The 20,172-nt window shown below is 34.5% G+C and overlaps 2 protein-coding genes across 2 annotated transcripts in view; both read left to right on the top strand.

The window, feature by feature from the left end:
* The first annotated feature begins 1,848 nt into the window (after nt 1-1,848).
* On the top strand, nt 1,849-3,675 carry LOC117577936 (uncharacterized). The gene is made up of 3 exons (XM_034262942.2): nt 1,849-2,400; nt 2,514-2,561; nt 3,157-3,675. The coding sequence occupies exons 1-3, from the start codon at nt 2,032-2,034 to the stop codon at nt 3,673-3,675; spliced, it is 936 nt and encodes a 311-aa protein (XP_034118833.1). The 5' UTR covers nt 1,849-2,031.
* Nucleotides 3,676-3,732: 57 nt separating this feature from the next.
* The window catches only part of LOC117573588 (serum response factor homolog B), a 45,348-nt gene continuing 28,908 nt past the window's right edge, over nt 3,733-20,172 (top strand). The window contains exon 1 of the mRNA XM_052006894.1: nt 3,733-3,854. Coding sequence (XP_051862854.1) covers nt 3,733-3,854 — 122 coding nt within the window. The remainder of the gene's footprint in view (nt 3,855-20,172) is intronic.

The raw sequence follows: 20,172 nt of genomic DNA, 5'->3' as shown, positions 1-20,172 counted from the left end.
GCTGCTGTCATTTCCCCAGCATTCAAAATAGCATTATAGTGTTTATGAATATCCCCCTAAATTGAGAAATTTCAAATAAACAACACTACCCCCCAAAAAAAAAATTTTAAAATAAACAAAAACTTTAAAATCACTTAAACAAATAAGTTTCCTCAGAAACATTTGAGAAAGCTGTTCGTTATCGATTTAAATAAACAAATATTTGCAGCACATTTCACTCAAAATTAATGTTAATAAGTAGCGCATGAAAATATCCTTTTACTGAATTCATTCTATAATTATATTAACTTCTCATTATTTGCCAATTAATTAAGAGGGGTTTATATTTACTGCTATTGTGTTGTTCCCCTTGCCACGCTGTTATCGATAACATTCAATAGTGCTACCCCTTTTGCTTAAGTCCCGCGGCTACCACAAGCAAAACCAACAAAAGCCCGCGTAATGAAATGCTAGCTGGAATTATCACGCCCAACCCCGCTAACTTGCCACCTCAAAACACAGCAAACCCATCCCTCTTGCTCACACACAACACACACAACACACACACACAGCTTCTGTGCCTGCCCTCAAAACTCACCCTCCTTTTCTTTTGCTAGCTGCTTCTTCTTGCCATTGCTGCCCACCTGCTTTTATAAGCTAAAGCTGAACCATAATGCTTTGACTTCAACTGTCCCAGCTGTTTTCATTTATTTCATTTTTTAGTGTGCTTTTCGCTTATACCCTGTAAAGTTGAACAGTTGTGTGGGCATGACTGACCTTAGTTAGTGGGTTCAGTATAACAAATACAGCTTAATATTATTTTACTACAATAAGAAATAATGGCTTAACTTTTGCCATCTCATTTGCATACAAATATTACTGCAGTTTGGTATATTAGTTAGCACTAAAATTAAGGCATTGCATCATGGAAAAATATACTTTATACTAAACTAAATTCGCATAAATGCGAAGTCACTAAAGTAATTAGCAGGGTATTTGCACGTTGATCCTGGTTTGTCGCATGTCAAATTGGACTTGTTTCGTTTATTTTGTTTTATTTTGTTTGGTTTAATAAGACTGTTTAACAACAACAACAACGGCAGCAGCAGCAACAGAACGAAACATACACAAATGACCCTCAGATGCCGCAACGTGTTAAGCGGCAGCGCAGTCGACAGCGGCAGACAAAGAGCAACAATAACAACAACACGAGGAGCAGGTAGACACATCGACAGACAGAAGAGCAAGCAAAGCAAGGCAAGGCAACTACAACAACAACAACAGCAGCAACGATGGCTCGCCACAACACACAAACCGTTTCAAACCGGTTCAGCGCGTCGCTGCTTTCGTCGACGTCGACGTCGGCGTCATATTGCCTCGTGTGCGCTTCTTATGGCTCTGTGTGTGTGTGTGTGTGTGAGCTTAGGCAATGCGCCTGTATTTCGATTTCTGTCTGCCAGCGTCTGTTTATGTGTGTGTGTATATCTGTGTCTACGATTGTGTTTCTGTTGCTGTTTTTGCAATGTGTACGTGTGAGTGTGTGTGTGTGTTGTTCCTCTTCGAAGTTCGAACCGTTGTGTCTGGCTGTGAACCGCTCTCTCTCTGAACGCAACGCGCTCATTGCAGAATTGTAGAGCGACAAGCCAAGTGCGTGCGAGCGAGCGAGCAATATACTGTGGCTGCGAGGCTAACTGTGATTGCGATTGCCTGGCACCGGTTCATAAATTGGTTTCTGCTCTGGTTTTTTGTAGTTGTTTTCGTTTCGTTTCTTTTTTTTTTTTTTTTGTGTTACGTTCGCTCACTTCACTGACTGACTCTGGCTACTACTAGCGCTCTCTCGTTCGCTCCCAACTGGTACGGTGCGTCTCTGTTGTTCAGTAAACGAACGATACTCAAATACGACGCACGCTTTGCTCTTGTTCAAGCTAGTTGTTGTTGTTCTTGTTGTTGTTGTTATTGTTTCTTGTTATTATTGTTAGTACAATAACTATTATTTATATTTGATTATTGAACGTATTTGGTTTCGGTTTCGATTTCGATTCATTTATCGAGATGTCGCAGCGCAAATACAAGAATCCCGTTAACAATCATTTCATCTATAACGATGATATACGCAAGAGCACATGCAAAATTTGCTATTTCGATATGGCCGGTCGCCATTCGGAGAACCTGATGCGACATCTGAAGCGCAAGCACCCGGCCACGTACGGCGAGGTGATGATCGAAAGGCAGCGACGTCGATCCGCCAATCCGCCGCATCAAACCGGTTCAAAAGCAGCAACCGATTCGACAACAGCAACAGCAACGTCAACGACGACGGCGGCGACGTCGACGTCGACTTCCACAGCAGCAGCAGCCGGTGGTCCGTTGTCATCCATGTTCAAATTCGAAACGGAACCGCATAAATTGTTCATCAAATCAGTAAGTATGATAGAGAGAGAAAGAGAGAGGGTGAACCGTACTTTTGTTTTCGAGGTTATGTTCCACATTTGTTGAACCTTATCAGCTAATGCACGATTTTGTTTCAACTATAGGAAAAATTGACATTCCGACTTGATGAACCTGGCCAACAACCGCAACAGGTAACAACAACAAACTATGCTAAGCAAACAGATCGTCCTTTAATGGACTCCTCCTTTAGCCGGTTAATTCCTCTTACTATGTTTCCAACCGAATTTCGCCTCTTTTAAGTGGACATCCCTCAGTTTTCACTGCAGTATAGACCAGCTTTATCAATAATCTTGAGAAACCCTTTATAATTGTGAAGATTTGTGTTTAACTACCAATTAATGGGTTCGTTGTTTAGAAACTTAGACCGAATTTTTGGTGTTTTATTCATTTGCATTTCCTACTAACAAAAACATTTCCCAAGCAACCTCTGAAATTGTAGTCATAAAAATAAATAAATTACAAAAAAAAAAACATCTCTTCACTTGAAAAAAACCCTTATCAACCCCTAAATGGATCATTATAGATGCATGAAAGCAACCCCGCTGAGCTATTGTTGTTTTTTTTTTTTTTTACTTTTCTCACTACAAATTAAAATCAGATTACACTTAACATCAATATGAATTGTTTTAAAGAATTCCCATAATGATTTAAATGGGGAAACTTAAGAAGAAGAAAGAATTCCTGATTCCGATTCACAATTACTAATGCCTACCCAAAATCTTGCAGATGCCCATGTCGGAGACCTGTTCCAATGGCTTCGATGACGACGAAGACGAGGACGCCGAGGATCCAACGCCCAATGGACAATTCGAGAGCGTTTTTCTGGCCAAAACTGAGCTGCGCGACAGTCACTTGAACGATTCCTGCGAATCGATCACATATCAGGACAGTCATGCCGATGAGAATGCCTTCATCATCACCAATTTAACGCAACACAGTTCCGAGACCCCGGCAAATACTTCCTCCTCATCGAACACAAGTGCGCTTCCCATGCCCAACCCGAACTCATCGGTATCCTCGACGGCGACTGCAACGACAACGGTGCCGAATTGTGGAGCGATTGCAGCGAGTTGTTCCAATCCGGATGATGCATTTTTCCTACAATATCTGGGCAATAAGTTTGGCAAATATTCCGAGAATACCCGCAATACGGTGCAGTTTCATATTAATCGCATACTCTATAAGGCGGACATGGGATGCTATGAAAATGGCGATGTATCCAAGTTGTCCGATGCGAATATTTAAATACTTACTTTCGATTTTAAGTGGATAATAAATGGCATGTGTTAAAACTAAAGGAATATGATTAAGATAGTGATAAAAAAAAAAAATGGGACTAACCCTTGGGACTTATCGATATGCACATATGTTTTGTTGACCCGCACACTTTTTATAACCGAGCTGTCAGCCTCTGAAACTAATCGGTAAGTGTGCTAAACTTGTGATAGGCAATATACAAATGTATACCTTATATACACATTTTACTTATCATAACATGAGTTTATAGAACAAGCAAATTTGTATAGAAGATGTACTATATAAAAGATGGTACTATCTTATATATGTTCCAGAAAATTGGGTTTATCCAGAACAACTATTGAACATAAGAACTGTCATAGTAAATGCTGGTTTTTATTTATCCGTTATATTTGTCATGCACTAGTCTGAAATCTGTTTAGAAATTAGTTATTTGTAATTTACTGTCACAATTAAATTGAAAAGATTTTAGACAAAAACTCGATAGAATAAAGAATTTTGTTGCTTGTTCTGTACTTTTTTATAAATTTCACAAAATTTGGTTTATATTCGTTAGCGATATGAACTGTCATAGCAAATGCAGGTTTCATTGCGACCCGTAGATGTTTGTACACTTATCGATGAAAATATTTATATAGCTGACAGCTGTTGAAAAGTCTGATATAGTATCAAATTTCTGCTATAGGACTAGAACAATTTGTAAGAACTTCGTTATTTTTATACCTAGCTAGCGGGTATAAATTTGGGTGGAAGGGTATTATAACTTTGTGCCTGTATGAAATCTAGTATGTGACAGGCAGAAAAAGTCATCACCGAACCTATAAAGTATATATATTCTTCTTCTTCTGTTTGTATGAACACCTATGTAGATCTCAGAGACTATAAGAGATAGAGCTATAATTGTATTTCGACAGCATTTGTTATGTTTGCACGCAGATCAAATTTGTTGTAAATTTTTGTCACGCCTACTTCCGCACCTCCAAATTGATAAAAATCTAATAACAAGCGTAATTTTAAAGCTAGACTCGTGAATTGTGGTGCATGCAATAATATATATAGTTTTTATGATTTATGGACAAAAATTCTGGACAAATTTCAGACAAAAATTTTAGAACTTATTTCTCTTCTCGCTTAGTTAATTGTTTTAATTGCTTTGGTATATTTTGCACTCTACGGTATATTTTGCATGTAGTACTATAGCAATATACCAAATATAACATTTGGTATACTAATTTAGTATATTTTAAAGTGAATACCGCACTGTTTTGCTTTTATTCACAATGGGAAGCGGGTATCTCGAAGTAGAGCACACTCGACTTTGTCTTTCTTACTTGTTATACTCCATTTTATTCCTATCCACTTCCGATATTATATCATCTAGCTAAGCTAGACAGTCAAGATTTCTTATATGGGCAATTCCTGAAAATGGTAAACCACGACCGAAAAAAAACATCTTCACATTCATCGTATTTTTTTGTATAATGTCATAAATAAATATCCAAATTTTCATATTACAATGGATCCGTAGCATATCTCAGTTGTTGTTATAAAAAAATTTGCCTCCAAACTGAAAAAATGTAATTTTTTCACTTTTAGCTCCTTATATGGAGAAATCAGCTACTCAATATTGAAGTCCTAAGTAATTATTTAGTATTATTTTTGATTATTATTGCAAAATATTAAAATACCAGAAAAACTGAAAAAAAACTTGCTTGTTCTTATCTCTATGTTCCATTTCACAAATACAATCTGTCAGCGATCAACCAACAAAAAGGAATATGCAAAAAAAAACAGTTATGTGGCTTTCTTTCTGCTGCACTGCTATTTCAATGTTCGCAGCTGTAAGAAGTTATTTAGTATTATTTTTGATTATTATTGCAAACTGTTTTTGTTATATGCTCGAAAGTGACCCTTTTGAATCCTCTGTGCTATATAGAAGAATAAAAAGATAATACCAACTCCACAGGGAAGATTTGCGTAGTGTTTGGCTTCAATCATCTCAACAGACAACATGGACGAAAATTGCGCGTTTAATTGAAAACTAGCTGGGATTACAACGTGTGGCATGTGGCATGTGGCATGTGGCATGCTGTATGTGGCGTTGTGTGGCTCTCAATGGGACAGCTTAACTGATAATTGTTCGATAGGTTACAATGCACGTCTAGCTAGACAGAAATCACCCTCCTCACCCCCCCCCCTCCTCCTCCTCCCCCACGCAACCCTCCTGGCAATGGGGAGGCGACATCATTGTCGCAAAAACTGGGCAACAAAAGGCGTGGCACGAGAAGCGCGCAAAGAAAAGAGCCAGCTAAAGTTGTCGCACATACATACATATAAATAAATATAGATATATACGTGTGTGTGTATGTATAGAGACACAACCACCGTCTGGCTTCGGCAAACGTTTTAGGCCTTCGGCTTCGGTTTCGGCTTCGGCTTCTTTGGTTGCCTTTCCTGCGAAATTTCTCAATGTGTGCGTCTGTGTGTGTGTGTTCGCTCGCGTGTGCGTGTGTGTAAGTGTGTCGTTGTCATAGGGGCTGCCCTGGCTACGAAGTTAACCCCTCGGTTTTGGGATTGTGCCTGAGTCAAAAACACACACACACACACACACACACACACACACGCGAACTCAGCCGCAGCCGCAGTCTCAGCTTCAGTTGCGATGGGCTTCGCTTGCTTCAGTCTTGACGGTTATTAAAGGTTCATTATCAAATATGTCGGATGCGAGTTGGTTGTCGAGTAGCTGCTTGCTGCCTGCCGCATGGGGCATGTGGCATGGGGCAGAGCGAGAGCCAGAGCTGTTGCAATGCAAACAAAACACACAACAACAACAACAACAAAACATACCAAAGCAGTTTACTTAGCTGCATTTCGGCTCACACACCTGCCGTCTTTTGTACTCGCTGTTGTTGTTGTTGTCCCACACACACACACACACACACACACACACACACACACACACACACACACACACACACACACACACACACACACACACACACACAAACACACACACACGCAGCTAGCATTTAGTGTGATACGCACAACCCCAGCGAGGAGGCCAATGCACTGAACTGAACCTTTTTCTTCATTTTTTCCTTTTATTTTTTGCGCCCAGCTTCGCATCGCGTTGTTGCTCCACTTGCGGCAACTGCTGCTGCCACTCAATGGAGCACTTAACACTAGGGTGCAAGTAGTGCCCGATTACCAAATGCTCCCCATGTGCATATGTATAATATGTGTGCTAGATTTGTAATGAGATTGAGAAGTTGAGCGGAAAGCAGGAAAGGTTCATAAATTCAACAATTCAGGTTAGCTATAAAGAAAGTTTAACAAAACACTCGTAATAATAGAATAATACGAAAAGAAATGACAAATAAAGATCTAAGTACAAAACTATTACGTTTCATACAAGTCTTTTCTTTTATTTCGTTTATAGTACAAATCTTATATTTTGTTTCATTTGTACATGTTTTTTTCTATGATTTTTATACGAAAAAGTATTTACGAAAATTCTTAAAATTAAATAATAACAACTTTCAATCAGTTAAGATATTTCTTTATATTACAAATTACGAATAATAATAGGAAAAGAAAAAATGGCATGCTTAAAAAGATTATTAAAAAATAACTAAGAAAGCTACAGTCGAGTGTACCCGACTGTGAGATACCCGTTACCAATTTTGAATAAAAGAAATATATTTTGAGGTATTTTTTCTCAAAATATACCGAATATACTGCAAAAATACTAAAAATATGCCGAATTGTATATTTGGTATAATATATATACCATAGAAATATACCATTGACGGCACAATATACCAGATTGTCGGCCAAAGCAACTAAGGCCCCTATATATAATATTTCTTTAATAACTTCGACAATTTTTATTTCATCGCAACCAAATTTTCAGGAATCATAACTACTATAGTAATTATTGTATATACTAAAAATTTAAATTTACGCTTGTTATTCGATTTCATAAAAATAACAATGTATGAAACATAGCATGAGATTTTTTTACAGAAATAAGTATTTACGAAAACCTCTTTAATTTAAAGAATACAAGCTTTGAATCAGTCAAGATATTTTTTTTTTGTACTACAAATATGATACGAAGAATAATAGGAAAAGAAAAGAAAATATAATGAAAAAAATGATATGCTTAAACATAATTATAGTTATAGCACTAGTTACTAAAATCTTCGACGTTAATTATATTATATTATAACTTTGTAATACATGTTTTTAAAACAACTAAATTCAACATCATATTACTGAAATAAAAAAAAAAACATTCAAACTTTTCATTTGAATTAAAAAAATGAATATATTTTGATTACATATGAAATATTAATTTTATTTATTTATCGTTAGTTAGTTTATAATAACAAATTTCCATTTAATTAGCTTAAAATGCAAACTGAAGAAGGTAAGTTATATATAGAGCACTGAATTCTTTAAATCACGTTTTAATTATTTTCTACGTTATATTACATTACACAATAAAAACCAGAATTCGAAATTTTTTACATACTTAAAGAATCATGCCTGGCATAACAAAGTACATTTATTTATTGCCAGTTAACTAATTAGGATCTAACTTAACATAAGTTTGCTAGTTCAGCTTAAGAATCAAACTTATTTATATTAAATAGAAGAATTTACTATTTCTAAATATAAATAACATTACATTACATTCTGCTAAATATATAAACAAATTGGAAGATTGTGTTAAGAATTTGAAATATTGTATATTAAACAATATTTATAACAAATAACAAATAAATTTTACTTTTGCGATAAATACTCTAAAATAATTATCACAAAAATTACATTTTATAGAAGTGAAATAAAACTAAATAAATTACTTTTTATGCATGTAATAATTAAGAAATAAAGCTGAAAATTATTATTTGAAGGCAGAACAAATTAAATGTTATTACAATTGCTTTAGATTGCCATTAAATTGCAGATTACAATAAGCTTTAAAGTGCATTTAAGTAGCATATCTATTGAACGAGTTGAATTGCCATTTTTTGTATCTTTCCAAATCGGATAATGACAGGGATTAAGAGAAGTTCAATGAAAGGTTATATGTAGAGTGAATTGTCCGCATAATATGAGCGAGTTGATATTGAACTTGATTTTGAATCTTAAACTGGTTTCATAGAGCTCTTATCTGTGGATTAAGTGGAGAAGTGGAAATAGAAATCGAAATTGAAATCGTAATGGGAATGGGAATGGTTTAGTGGAAGTTTATCTCAAGTGTATGTGTGTGTGTGTGTGTGTGTGTGTGTGTGTGTGTGTGTGTGAATGTGTGGTAAGGGTTGTTGCTCGCTTGGGTTTCATTGCGAACATATGTTGGCGGGATTAGCGACTTTCGAGGGGTGGAGGGAGATGAAGAAGAAGAAGAGCTGGTCGAGGAGTGAGCGATAAGAGACGACGATTGTGCTGTGCTGATTGATTTGAGTTACGTTTAACAGCAGCGCAGGCGATGGTAGAGGCGGGGGCGTGAGGCGTGGCACTGGCCAGTCAATATGGGAATGAAAGGGAAACGAACTGTATTACAGTTGCAGTTATTCAATACATGCAAACTAGATGAACGTGCGCCTGTGTGTAGCTAAAAATGTAAGCACGTTTTCGGTACAAGTCGAGCAGAGAGGGATGTGCACACACACACACACACACTCGCACACACACTCGCACACTCACACGCATGCCAGGCAGTCAACATTTGAGAAGGTACACGAAATGTGTCGCCTGACATTTGTTCCCTCTTTGCTTTCCATGTAATTCGCTTTAGTTTCTTTTTTTTTTCTTTTTCTTCCACTCCGTCTTTTCTTTTTTTTTTTGTGTGTAAATAAAATAGATGAAAATCAATTTGACGTGTCTTGAATTCTGTTTAAGGTTTAAAGAACTCGTTTTACACAAAAAAAAAAAACAACAAAATCGGCAGGCAAGCAGCAGGCAGCAAGAACAAGGCAAACGAACGATGAGTCGACGGCGTCGTCATCGTGGCTGTGTGGGGAAGGGGAGACAGCAAGCAAGGCAATAAGCGCGAGCGAGCGAGACACAGCAGAAATGGAGAAAAAAAAAATGCAAAATGTAAGTGTGGGGAGAGCAACAGCACAACTGCGGCGTGTGGGCCGAACGATGATGTTGATGATGGGGTGGAGACAAGGAGCACACACAACGAAGTGGTGAGTAGCTGAGAGCAGAGCAGTGGAGATGGAGAGACGAATAGAGAGCACACAGCGTGCATGTGTGTGTGTGCTCCGAATGCTGGCGACAAACATTTTTGATGAATAAAAGTCAAAATTTGAGATTTACCTAGCCTTAAGGGATGGCTAACAGCCAAGCAAGGTAAGTGTAGAGTTTTCGAGTGTCGAGAGTGTGTGTGTGTGTGTGTATGTGTGCGTGCGTGTGGCGTGGAGTGGGGAGTGTGGGAAGCGCAGGGGTTACGGCATTTAATAATTACATCAATCTTTTTACCATTTAAATGGAATAACAAATGTGCGTGCTTCAGTGTGTGTGTGACATGAAAAGCGTAGCGTATGAGTAGGGGTATTCATTACACACACACACACATCGTACTTGTTTAGGAAACGTGTGGGAATCGAGAATGAGAACGAACGCAAAGATTCCGCCAGAATATTGTATGTTAATTGAATTGTTGTTCCAAACTAGATCAATTCTCATTTTCTATTTTCTGTTTTCGGTTTTCACTTTTCGTTGATTTTATTGCTTCTTTTGTTCACGCATGTTATCTAACAAATTTATTATCATTTGCGCTTGGTTGTCACTGATCAAATACATCAATTCAATTCATTCTTTGAATATTGATTAATCTTATACTATTTGACTTCTTCTATTCAGTACAATATTTTATTGATTATTTCTATTATTTAGTTTAGGAAATACGTGTTTCTTTCAAATTCAATGAAATTGGTTTTATTTTACTTGTTTTAAGATTTTCAATTATATTGCGTAGTCTTTTTATACCCGCTACCCATAGAATAGAAGGGTATTATAACTTTGTGCCGGCAGGAAATGTATGTAACAGGTAGAAGGAGGCATCTCCGACCCTATAAAGTATATATATTCTTGATCAGCGTTAACAGCCGAGACGATCTAGCCATGTCCGTCTGTCCGTCTGTGTGTCTGTGTGTCTGTGTGTCTGTCCGTCCGTCCGTATGAACACCTAGATCTCAGAGACTATAAGAGATAGAGCTATAATTTTTTTTCGACAGCATTTGTTATATTTGCACGCAGATCAAGTTTGTTTCAAATTTTTGCCACGCCCACTTCCGCCCCCGCAAATCAAAAAAATCGAATAACAAGCGTAATTTTAAAGTTAGAGTTGCGAATTTTGGTATATATAATAATAACTATAGTAGTTATGATTCCTGAAAATTTGGTTGCGATCAGATGAAAATTGTCGAAGTTATTAAAGAAATACTTTTGTATGGGCAAAAACGCCTACTTACAAGGGGTCTTAGTTGCTTTGGCTAACAATCTGGTAAATTGTGCTGTCTATGGTATATTATGAATGCGGTACTATATCAATATACCAAATATACTATTTGGTATATTTTTAGTATTTTTTAGTATTTTCGGTATATTTTGAAAATGATACCGCAATATTTTGCCTTTATTAAAAATGGGTAGCGGGTATCTCACAGTCGAGCACACTCAACTGTAACTTTCTTACTTGTTTTGTGTTAAAATTAAACTTTTACATACATATATTTTTCATAAGGTGGCATTAGTTTCTTTTATATTACTAGGCATATTCAATATGTTAATAAATATCTTGCATTTTTTTATTTATTATTTTTTTCGTAATATGTTGATATATTTCTAATTAAATTACCTTTTTTTTAAATACCTCATTACGTATAATATAATTTAATTTTTGGCTTTCAATTCTTATATAATATGATAATAAATTATATATTTTTTTATTTATCTCTTTAGGTATAATACAATTGTTATTGTTTTCCATTCTTATATAATAATGGAAGTGATAATTTTTTTTTAAATTAAAATTTAAGAAATTATCAATAATAATGACTTTTATTTATACATTTATTGGCTTGGCTTGCTTTCATTGATTTTGAATGTAGAAAATGTCGTTTAGATGATATTTTTCTTCGAAACTTTCGACATTTCGTTGTTTAGATTATTTATGTAGTCTTTCTTTTCAAAGTAATCTCTCAGGATTGAAGTGCTTCACATATGATCCCAACTAAGTTGCAGCTATTTCAATTTGCTGACAACTTGATCATATCATAGGCAAATGAAGAGCGTGTTTTACGATGTTGCCACGCCCATTATAAAAATATTCTCGTACAAAGTACAAAGATATTTCATTTGGATTCCAGTATAGAGTCGAGTGTGTGTCATTTGCCCTTTGTCAACTGAGATTATGGAATGTCTCTGTTTTGTTGTATTTATGTTACTTGTGTGTGTGAGTGTGTGTGTGTGTGTGTCACATGTCTTCATTTCCATCACAGTTTTTAACTCATTTCATCATCATCATATAGAATATATTTTTGAATGAGTTTGCATTGCAATTCGATTTCCGAAAGGTAAACTCTGAAAATCTACTGACAGCAAACAGCAAAAAGCAAAAAGCGGCAGCCGTTGCTTGTCAATCAGCGCCCAGGCAGTCAAGCAGTCAGTCAGTCATTCAGTCAGTCAGTCAGTCAGTCAGTCATTCAGTCAGAGGCAAAGTCAAAGCACAACAATGTACAAATCGTCATGAACTAACAACAACAACAACAAAAGACAAGCATCATCAACATCGTCATCATCATTGCCCCGCATACCGTGGAGGGGATGCAACCAACCAACGAGGGGTAGAGGAGGGGAGGGTAGTGAAGTGGGGGGTTGCAAACGCAACTAGAAAACAATAAAATGAGACGAAAATGCTTTGCAGCAAAACGAGACGGGAGACGAGGAGACATCTCAAGCACAAAAGGCAACCAGTAACAACAACAACAACAACAACTACAACTACAACAACAACAACGACAACTGCTGCAACAACACTAACAACAACAACAAGAACAACAACAACAACTGCTGCTGCTGCAACAAAGGAGTCCCAGGAACCAGTGAACTCAGGACAGCAGGCAAACGAACTGAGCTCAGCGCACAGCGAAACTATTTTTTCGCATACCCTGTAAATTGCAGCCACGCAGTCAGTGGTGGGGTATGCATGACTAAGCCAGCAAAAAGTATGATTTATTGACAGCAGATTTTATGCTTACACAGCTTTAAAATCAAGATTTTGATCTTTTGGTCGACACTATCGATGGCTGAACATTTACTATCGTCGAATATCGATGACGCTCACTATCGATAGTTATCCACCTCTATTTAGTATTGAAAGTGCATGAAGAACATTTAAAATAGGTTCTTATTATTAAAAAGATAAAATCTTATAGATTTAAAGCACAAAAATCTTATTTTTTAATATTTTATATTATATTTTATTGTTTTGTTTTTTTTTTACCTATTTATTATTTAACTATTTAATGATTTTTATAGTTTCAAGACCAAAAATCGTATTAAAAGAGCAAAAAAATTTTATATTATATTTATATTATATTTTATTGTTTTGTTTTTTACCTATTTATTATTTTACCATTTTATGATTTTTATAGTTTAAAGGCACAAAAATTATATTAAAAGAGCGAAAAAATTTTATGTTATGTTTATATTATATTTTATTGTTTTGTTTTTTTTTTAACTATTTATTATTTAACCATTTTATGATTTTTAATTAGCGCCATTCAGTTATTCAGTTGTACGTTAATAACTTTTTTACTTACGAAATCTTTATAATCGATTTGCGCAGCATTTAAACTCAGGACCTCCTTTATTAGACTACAAGAATAGTTTGGGATAGCTTGACTAATTAAGTTATGAACGAAAACACTCAAATCTAGATAAAAAACTTTATAGGAATTTCAATAGATTACAGAATTTTCGAAATTAAATTTAGAATTTTTGGTCTAAGGTTATTAGTTCTAAGAATTTGTTCTCAAAGTTATTTGATTTCAAGCACACAATTTTTAAGACAAAGGTTCTTGATTTTAGAGCTTGGTATTTTTTTTTTGAAGTGTAGAAAACATAACGAATTTCATATATTATGCTCCTCAAATAAATTTCTCTCTTGGTCGGAACTATTTAAAAGAATATTACAATTTTCATTTCATTCTTTTGTCTGCTTTAATATTTATTTTAATATGACATTAAGGTGGAAAAAAAATGATTTGAAATACATAAAAGAAAGTTTAAATTGTTTATTTAAATTTTATATTTATAAAAGAAATATTAATATCTACAAAAATTAAAACAAATTGTAGTAATTTTTTATATATTCCAGGGTATCTCAGCGTTGCATCCCTTTCAATTGTGCGCATTTCAATTTGCTTACAGCATCTGTCCAACTGAAATGCAGCCAAGAAGTTGCCTGATTTTGATTTGGATGCTGATTTTGAGTTGAAAAGGCGTTAAAATGAAGCTCTGCTTGCGAGCACAACTCTGCAGGCATATGGACACGCATATATGTATGTCTATAGAGTATGTCAGGTCTGAAACTAACCCAGAAACACACTTACTTCTACAGCTAATCGTGCAGTTGGCAATCCAGAGTTGTTAACGCTTTGTAGACTTTAACACTGTTATTTATATAAAATACACACAATACATAAATTCAGAATTAAGTATTTATTAAAATATTTTCCATATAGAGATAACTCTAATATAGACAGCCTGAAGAAATGAATAGAACACAAATTTGTATAACAAAATATTGAATTTTTACTATATACTAACTATTTTACGTGAAGTACAAAATAATATAATTTCTTTAGTTAATTTAGTGTTCATTATTATAAAAGACATTAAAATATAAAAATAACGACTCAAGAATAATCACACTGAAGAAAATATAAAGGAATGATTTTTTTTTATTTTTTTTTTCATTTTTTTATTTTCATTTTAAATTTAAATTCAAATTATTTTTAAATTAGTTTATGGACAAAATAATAAATTTTTTTTTTGATTTAATGATAATTATTATAATAGACATTAATATCTCTTTTTTTAAACGACTTTAAAATAATCACACTGAAGAAAATATAAATGAATGAATATTAAATTTAAAGTATTTTGATATTTTAATTTTAATTTTAAATTTAAATTCAAATTAGTTGAACTTTACGTTTAGTACAATAATAAAACTCCTTTATTTGATTTAATGATAATTATTATATTAGGCATTAATATATAATTTTCTCAATAGAGATGATAACTCACAATAATCACGTTGAATGGAATATATTACATTTTAGAATATTTTTATTTTTTTATTTTCATTTTAAATTTAAATTTAAATTCAAATTATTTTTAAATTAGTTCAACTTCTTTAGGTTTAGTACAAAATACTATAATATAACTTCTTTATTTATAATATAAATATATAATTATATAACAGACATTAATATATAATTTTTAATCACGCTGAAGGAAATATAAAGTTATATTCAATACTGTACAATACAATCAATAGAATTGATTTAGTTTCATTTAGAATTCAATATAAAATAAGGAATTAAGAAAATTTTCGAGTATTGATATAACATTTATTACATTTCCTTTTCGAAATAAAGAAAGTCAATTTCAATGCGAAAATTCGCCGTAATCAATTGTTTAGTAAAATACAAATAAATTAAATATATTAGGTTCAAATTGTTCTTTTCAATACTTCAACAATATGAAGTTTCTCTTAGAATTAGAACTGATTTAGTTTCATTTTGAATTAAAAATAAAACAAAGAAATATTTCACTTATTTATTACATTTCTTTTCCGAAATAAAGAAAGTCAATTTGAATGCGAAAACTTGCCGTAATCGGTTGTAATGTGTTTTAAGGAAATCCATTACTTATCTGTTGCGAGTTGGCAGATTACATTCTACCCAAAACTATTACTGCCCAATCTCTCTCTCTCTCTCTCTCCCACTCTCCTCTCTGTCTCTGTCTCAATCACATTCTTTCTTGGACGACCCTTGACTCAGCTGGCAAATGGAAGAGATTTCGGGTTTTACAGTAGCCTCATTTTGAGTTTTACCTGCACTTACCTGCCGGTACTTACACCACACAAACACACACACACACATGCATACACACACCTGCCCCTACCCCTGAGAATGAGCCTGAGCCTGAGCCTAAGCCGTATCCCCCACCCCTCTGGCTTTTACTATCATTATACCCGTAACTATACCTATTTTGTTATTTCTTTGTGTCTTTCCTGTTTTGCTTTCTCAAATGCGATGCGAGCTGAGTGAAGTTGCCACGACAACATCATCGCTTGTTGCTTGATTTCGAAGTAATTACAACGAATTCAAAATAAGTATGTGTTGATTCTGCACACTCCCCTCCACACTCCCCTCCCCCCACAACCACACTCCAATGCATCCCCCACGCAAAAACAACCCTCTCACAGCATGACAAACAACAACAACAACAGCAAAAAAAAAACTCCCAACGGGTGGCCGTGAGAAAAACCGCTCAAGCAAAGCGACGAGTGGACAGGCCAGGGGAAGAGTGGAGTGGACAGCACGGCGCTCTCCTCGTGGGTGTTGCCAGTCCGCAGAATCATTTACGGGGCTTTTCGCTTTCATTACGCTTATTTTGGCACTCTTGCCACAACAACAAGGTAAAGCATAATACGCAATACACAAAGTCCAAAATTAATTGAAATAAATCCCGAGTAGCGTATTATGTCTTTCATCCAGCAATTAACATATATACAGCTTTCAACTTGGGTATAATACAAGTTTATACAAATATTCAAGAGGAAGAAAAATATAACAATACAAATTAAATTTATTACTTTAAGCACTAAGTTACGTATCAAAGTTTTGGAATATTATTGATAATTGGAAGAAGAATACTTATAGATATAGTACATCGATAATCCATAGACTGATCTTTAAGGACTAATTAAATTACGCATTACAGTTTTAGAATATTATATATTTAGAATATTATTGAAAATTGGAAGTAGAAAACTTATAGATACATCGATAGTTCAAAGACTGTTCTTTAATTTGAATTACTTTAAGGATTAATTAAATTACGTATTCCAAAAGAAAGGTTTTAGAATATTATAGAAAATTAGAAACAAAAATTCATAGATACATCGATAGTTTATATGCGATTCTTGGTTATTTCTTTTTATATAGTAAACTTTTATTACTTTAAGGATTAATAAAGCTACATACGTATCACAAAAAAGGTTTTACAGCATTATTGAAAATTACAATCGACATTTTATAGATACATATACAGATTAGACTATTATTGCTAGTTTCCTTTCATGTATCACATTTTAATTCCTTTAAGGGCTAACTAAGTGAATATTAGAAAGAAAACAATTTAGAAAGGTACAGTCCCATTAACCATTTTCATTAAAACCAGATGCTACGAATATACCAAAAATGTACTGCAAAAGTAATAAAATATAACATGTGCTATAGTTGGTATATTATTATAGTACTAAATTTAAAATATACCAAATTGTCAGCCATACAAAATTATATCTTAAATAACTTCTTCAATTCTTATCGCCAAATTTAACAATAATTCACTAATCACAAATATTATAGTTATTATAGTATGAACCTAAAATCTTCGCTTTAGCTTCAAAATAGTTGTCGATTTGCAGAGACGGAAGTGGGCGTGGCTAAAATTTAAAACAAACTTCATTTGCGTGCAAGCATAACAAATTCTATCGAAAAAAAACTATAGCTCTATCTCTTATAGTTTCAGAGATTTAGGTGTTCATACAGACGGACAGACAGTCAGACGGACAGGGTCGGAGATGACTTCTTCTTCTTCTTCTGATTTTAACATAAATTTCCTGCAAGCACAAAGTTATAAATCCCTTCATAGACTATTCTTGGACATTTCTTTTTATGTAGCAAATTTCTACAACTAGTTTTAAAATACATTTAACCCTTAGGAATGCTATTAACAAATTTGGTAACGCTCCCAGCAGTGGACATCGAGTTGTTGTAGTTCATACGGGCGGACAGACGGACAGCCGGATGGTAAAACTTTCAGAATATCATCAAAATAGACAATTACGCATCATTATATTTAAATGCTTCACTACCCCCCTCTGACTTATGATGGACAGCCCTCATCCCTGGGTAGAAAAGTAGGTCTACTAATTAGTTGAAGTGGCAGCGATATTCCATGAATGTTACGTGTGTTATGCTATATCAACCCCATTTTATTGCATTGTCGAATCGTAAGTGGGCGATTTCTTTTCGACTCACATGCAAATCGCACATTGTTGGCTTTACATTGTACTAAACACGTAGCATCTCTCGGGGTCTCTTGATTATTTATGCATTATCTATCGATGTGTGTCGATAAATATGTAACGCGGCGATAACAATGCGGAAACGAAAACGTGATGCGAGCTGTGTTTGTGCCCAAGTGGCGTCAATTCTTCGCTTCATTCTATTTTTAGGCTCTGTTTTCGGTGTTTTTATACCCGCTACCCATAGGGTAGAAGGGTATTATAACTTTGTGCCGGCAGGAAATGTATGTAACAGGTAGAAGGAGGCATCTCCGACCCTATAAAGTATATATATTCTTGATCAGCGTCAACAGCCGAGACGATATAGCCATGTCCGTCTGTCCGTCTGTGTGTCTGTCCGTATGAAACACTGGATCTCAGAGACTATAAGAGATAGAGCTATAATTTTTTTTCGACAGCATTTGTTATGTTTGCACGCAGATCAAGTTTGTTTCAAATTTTTGCCACGCCCACTTCCGCCCCCGCAAATCAAAAAAATCGAATAACAAGCCTAATTTTAAAGCTAGAATTTTGGTATGTACAATAATTGTTAAAGTAGTTATGATTCCTGAAAATTTGGTTGCGATCAGATAAAAATTGTCGAAGTTATTAAAGAAATACTTTTGTATGGGCAAAAACGCATACTTACTAGGGTTCTTAGTTGCTTTGATTGACAATCTGGTATATTGTGCCGTCTATGGTATATTTTGAATGGTGTACTATATCGATATACCAAACATACCATTTGGTATATTTTTAGTATTTTTAGTATTTTCGGTATATTTTGAAAATGATACCGCAATATTTTACCTTTATTAAAAATGGGTAGCGGGTATCTCAAAGTCGAGCACACTCGACTATAACTTTCTTACTTGTTTATTTTTTGGGGTAGGCTTACCTGAGGGGCTTCTTAGAAGATTTTGGAGATTGTTTGAAGACAACACACACCAAAAAAAAAACACAACTTGAGAATTTAGAAGACAAATTTGTGACGAGCACATGTTAAAATCGCTCTACATACCCCCCAAAAAAAAAAAACACAATTCGAATTCAACGAAAGAGCGACAAACCAAAATGAAAAAGAAATGAAACGTGTACTGCTTAGTTAAGGGAGCATTGCCCTCGCTCTGAACCCAAAAACAGAAACAGAAACATCGAGCAGTCAGTCTTCCATATAATGTCATCGATTTCCCTGAAGCGCACGTAATTATCCCCAAAAGCAAATCTTATCCATGCATTAAACCTATGGAACAACTGCGAAATTTTACCAAATACTCTCTCTATAGTAAACATCCCTTTTCTTTGTTCCTCAACTTCTGTCACACTTTTCAACATTTGCAATGTGAACTGAAATCGCAAGGGAAATATCTTTATGCTAATAGATTTTTCATTTTTAATAGCTTCTCTTTTCGATCTGAAATTTTTCTAAACAAAGTACTTCTTTGGTATTTGTAATTATTACTAATTTATATTGTTTTTTAACAAATTGTTGGTTGCCTTCTAAAATGCACATAAATTTGCTTTTATTTTTCTTTTTTGGAAAAAAAAATCCCGATTACTCACCACAATTATAGAACCAACCATCTCATGGCTTTTCCAGTAGTTAGTAAGTAATTCCCCTTTCCAATACTTTCTGTTATTTTTCCATATAGACTCTTAACTCGCTTTACGTCATTCCTATTTAATGACTGTAGCTAAACAATTTTAATATCTTTTTACTTAGCTGACGTTTTTTTGAGGTGAGATATAGAGATATAGATTGGCAGCAGTTAAGTTTCTTAACTATCCCAAAATATATATAACTGATTATTATAATTAAATTTACTGACATCATTAACTTTATTATTTTAAGAAGTCACTTTCGCTTACTACTCTTGTCCAGTATTGAAAAACGCCTTATATCTTTGTTGGTTTCTGTTTCTTTGATTCCCAGAAATGCTCATTTAAAAATCCATAAAAGATAACATCCAAAAACACCAAAAAAAAAAACAAAAATATCCAAGCGCACTCACGTTAGCACTCTACCGCCCTTCCTCTCTTCCACACATTCGCTCTTTCTCCATCTTACACACACACACACACACACACACACACGCTTA

The sequence above is a fragment of the Drosophila albomicans genome, chromosome X (assembly GCF_009650485.2).
Source record: "Drosophila albomicans strain 15112-1751.03 chromosome X, ASM965048v2, whole genome shotgun sequence".
Taxonomy (NCBI): Eukaryota; Metazoa; Arthropoda; class Insecta; order Diptera; family Drosophilidae; genus Drosophila; species Drosophila albomicans.
Note: the sequence above shows the minus strand (reverse complement) of the source record. Positions and strands in the feature narration are given on the sequence as shown.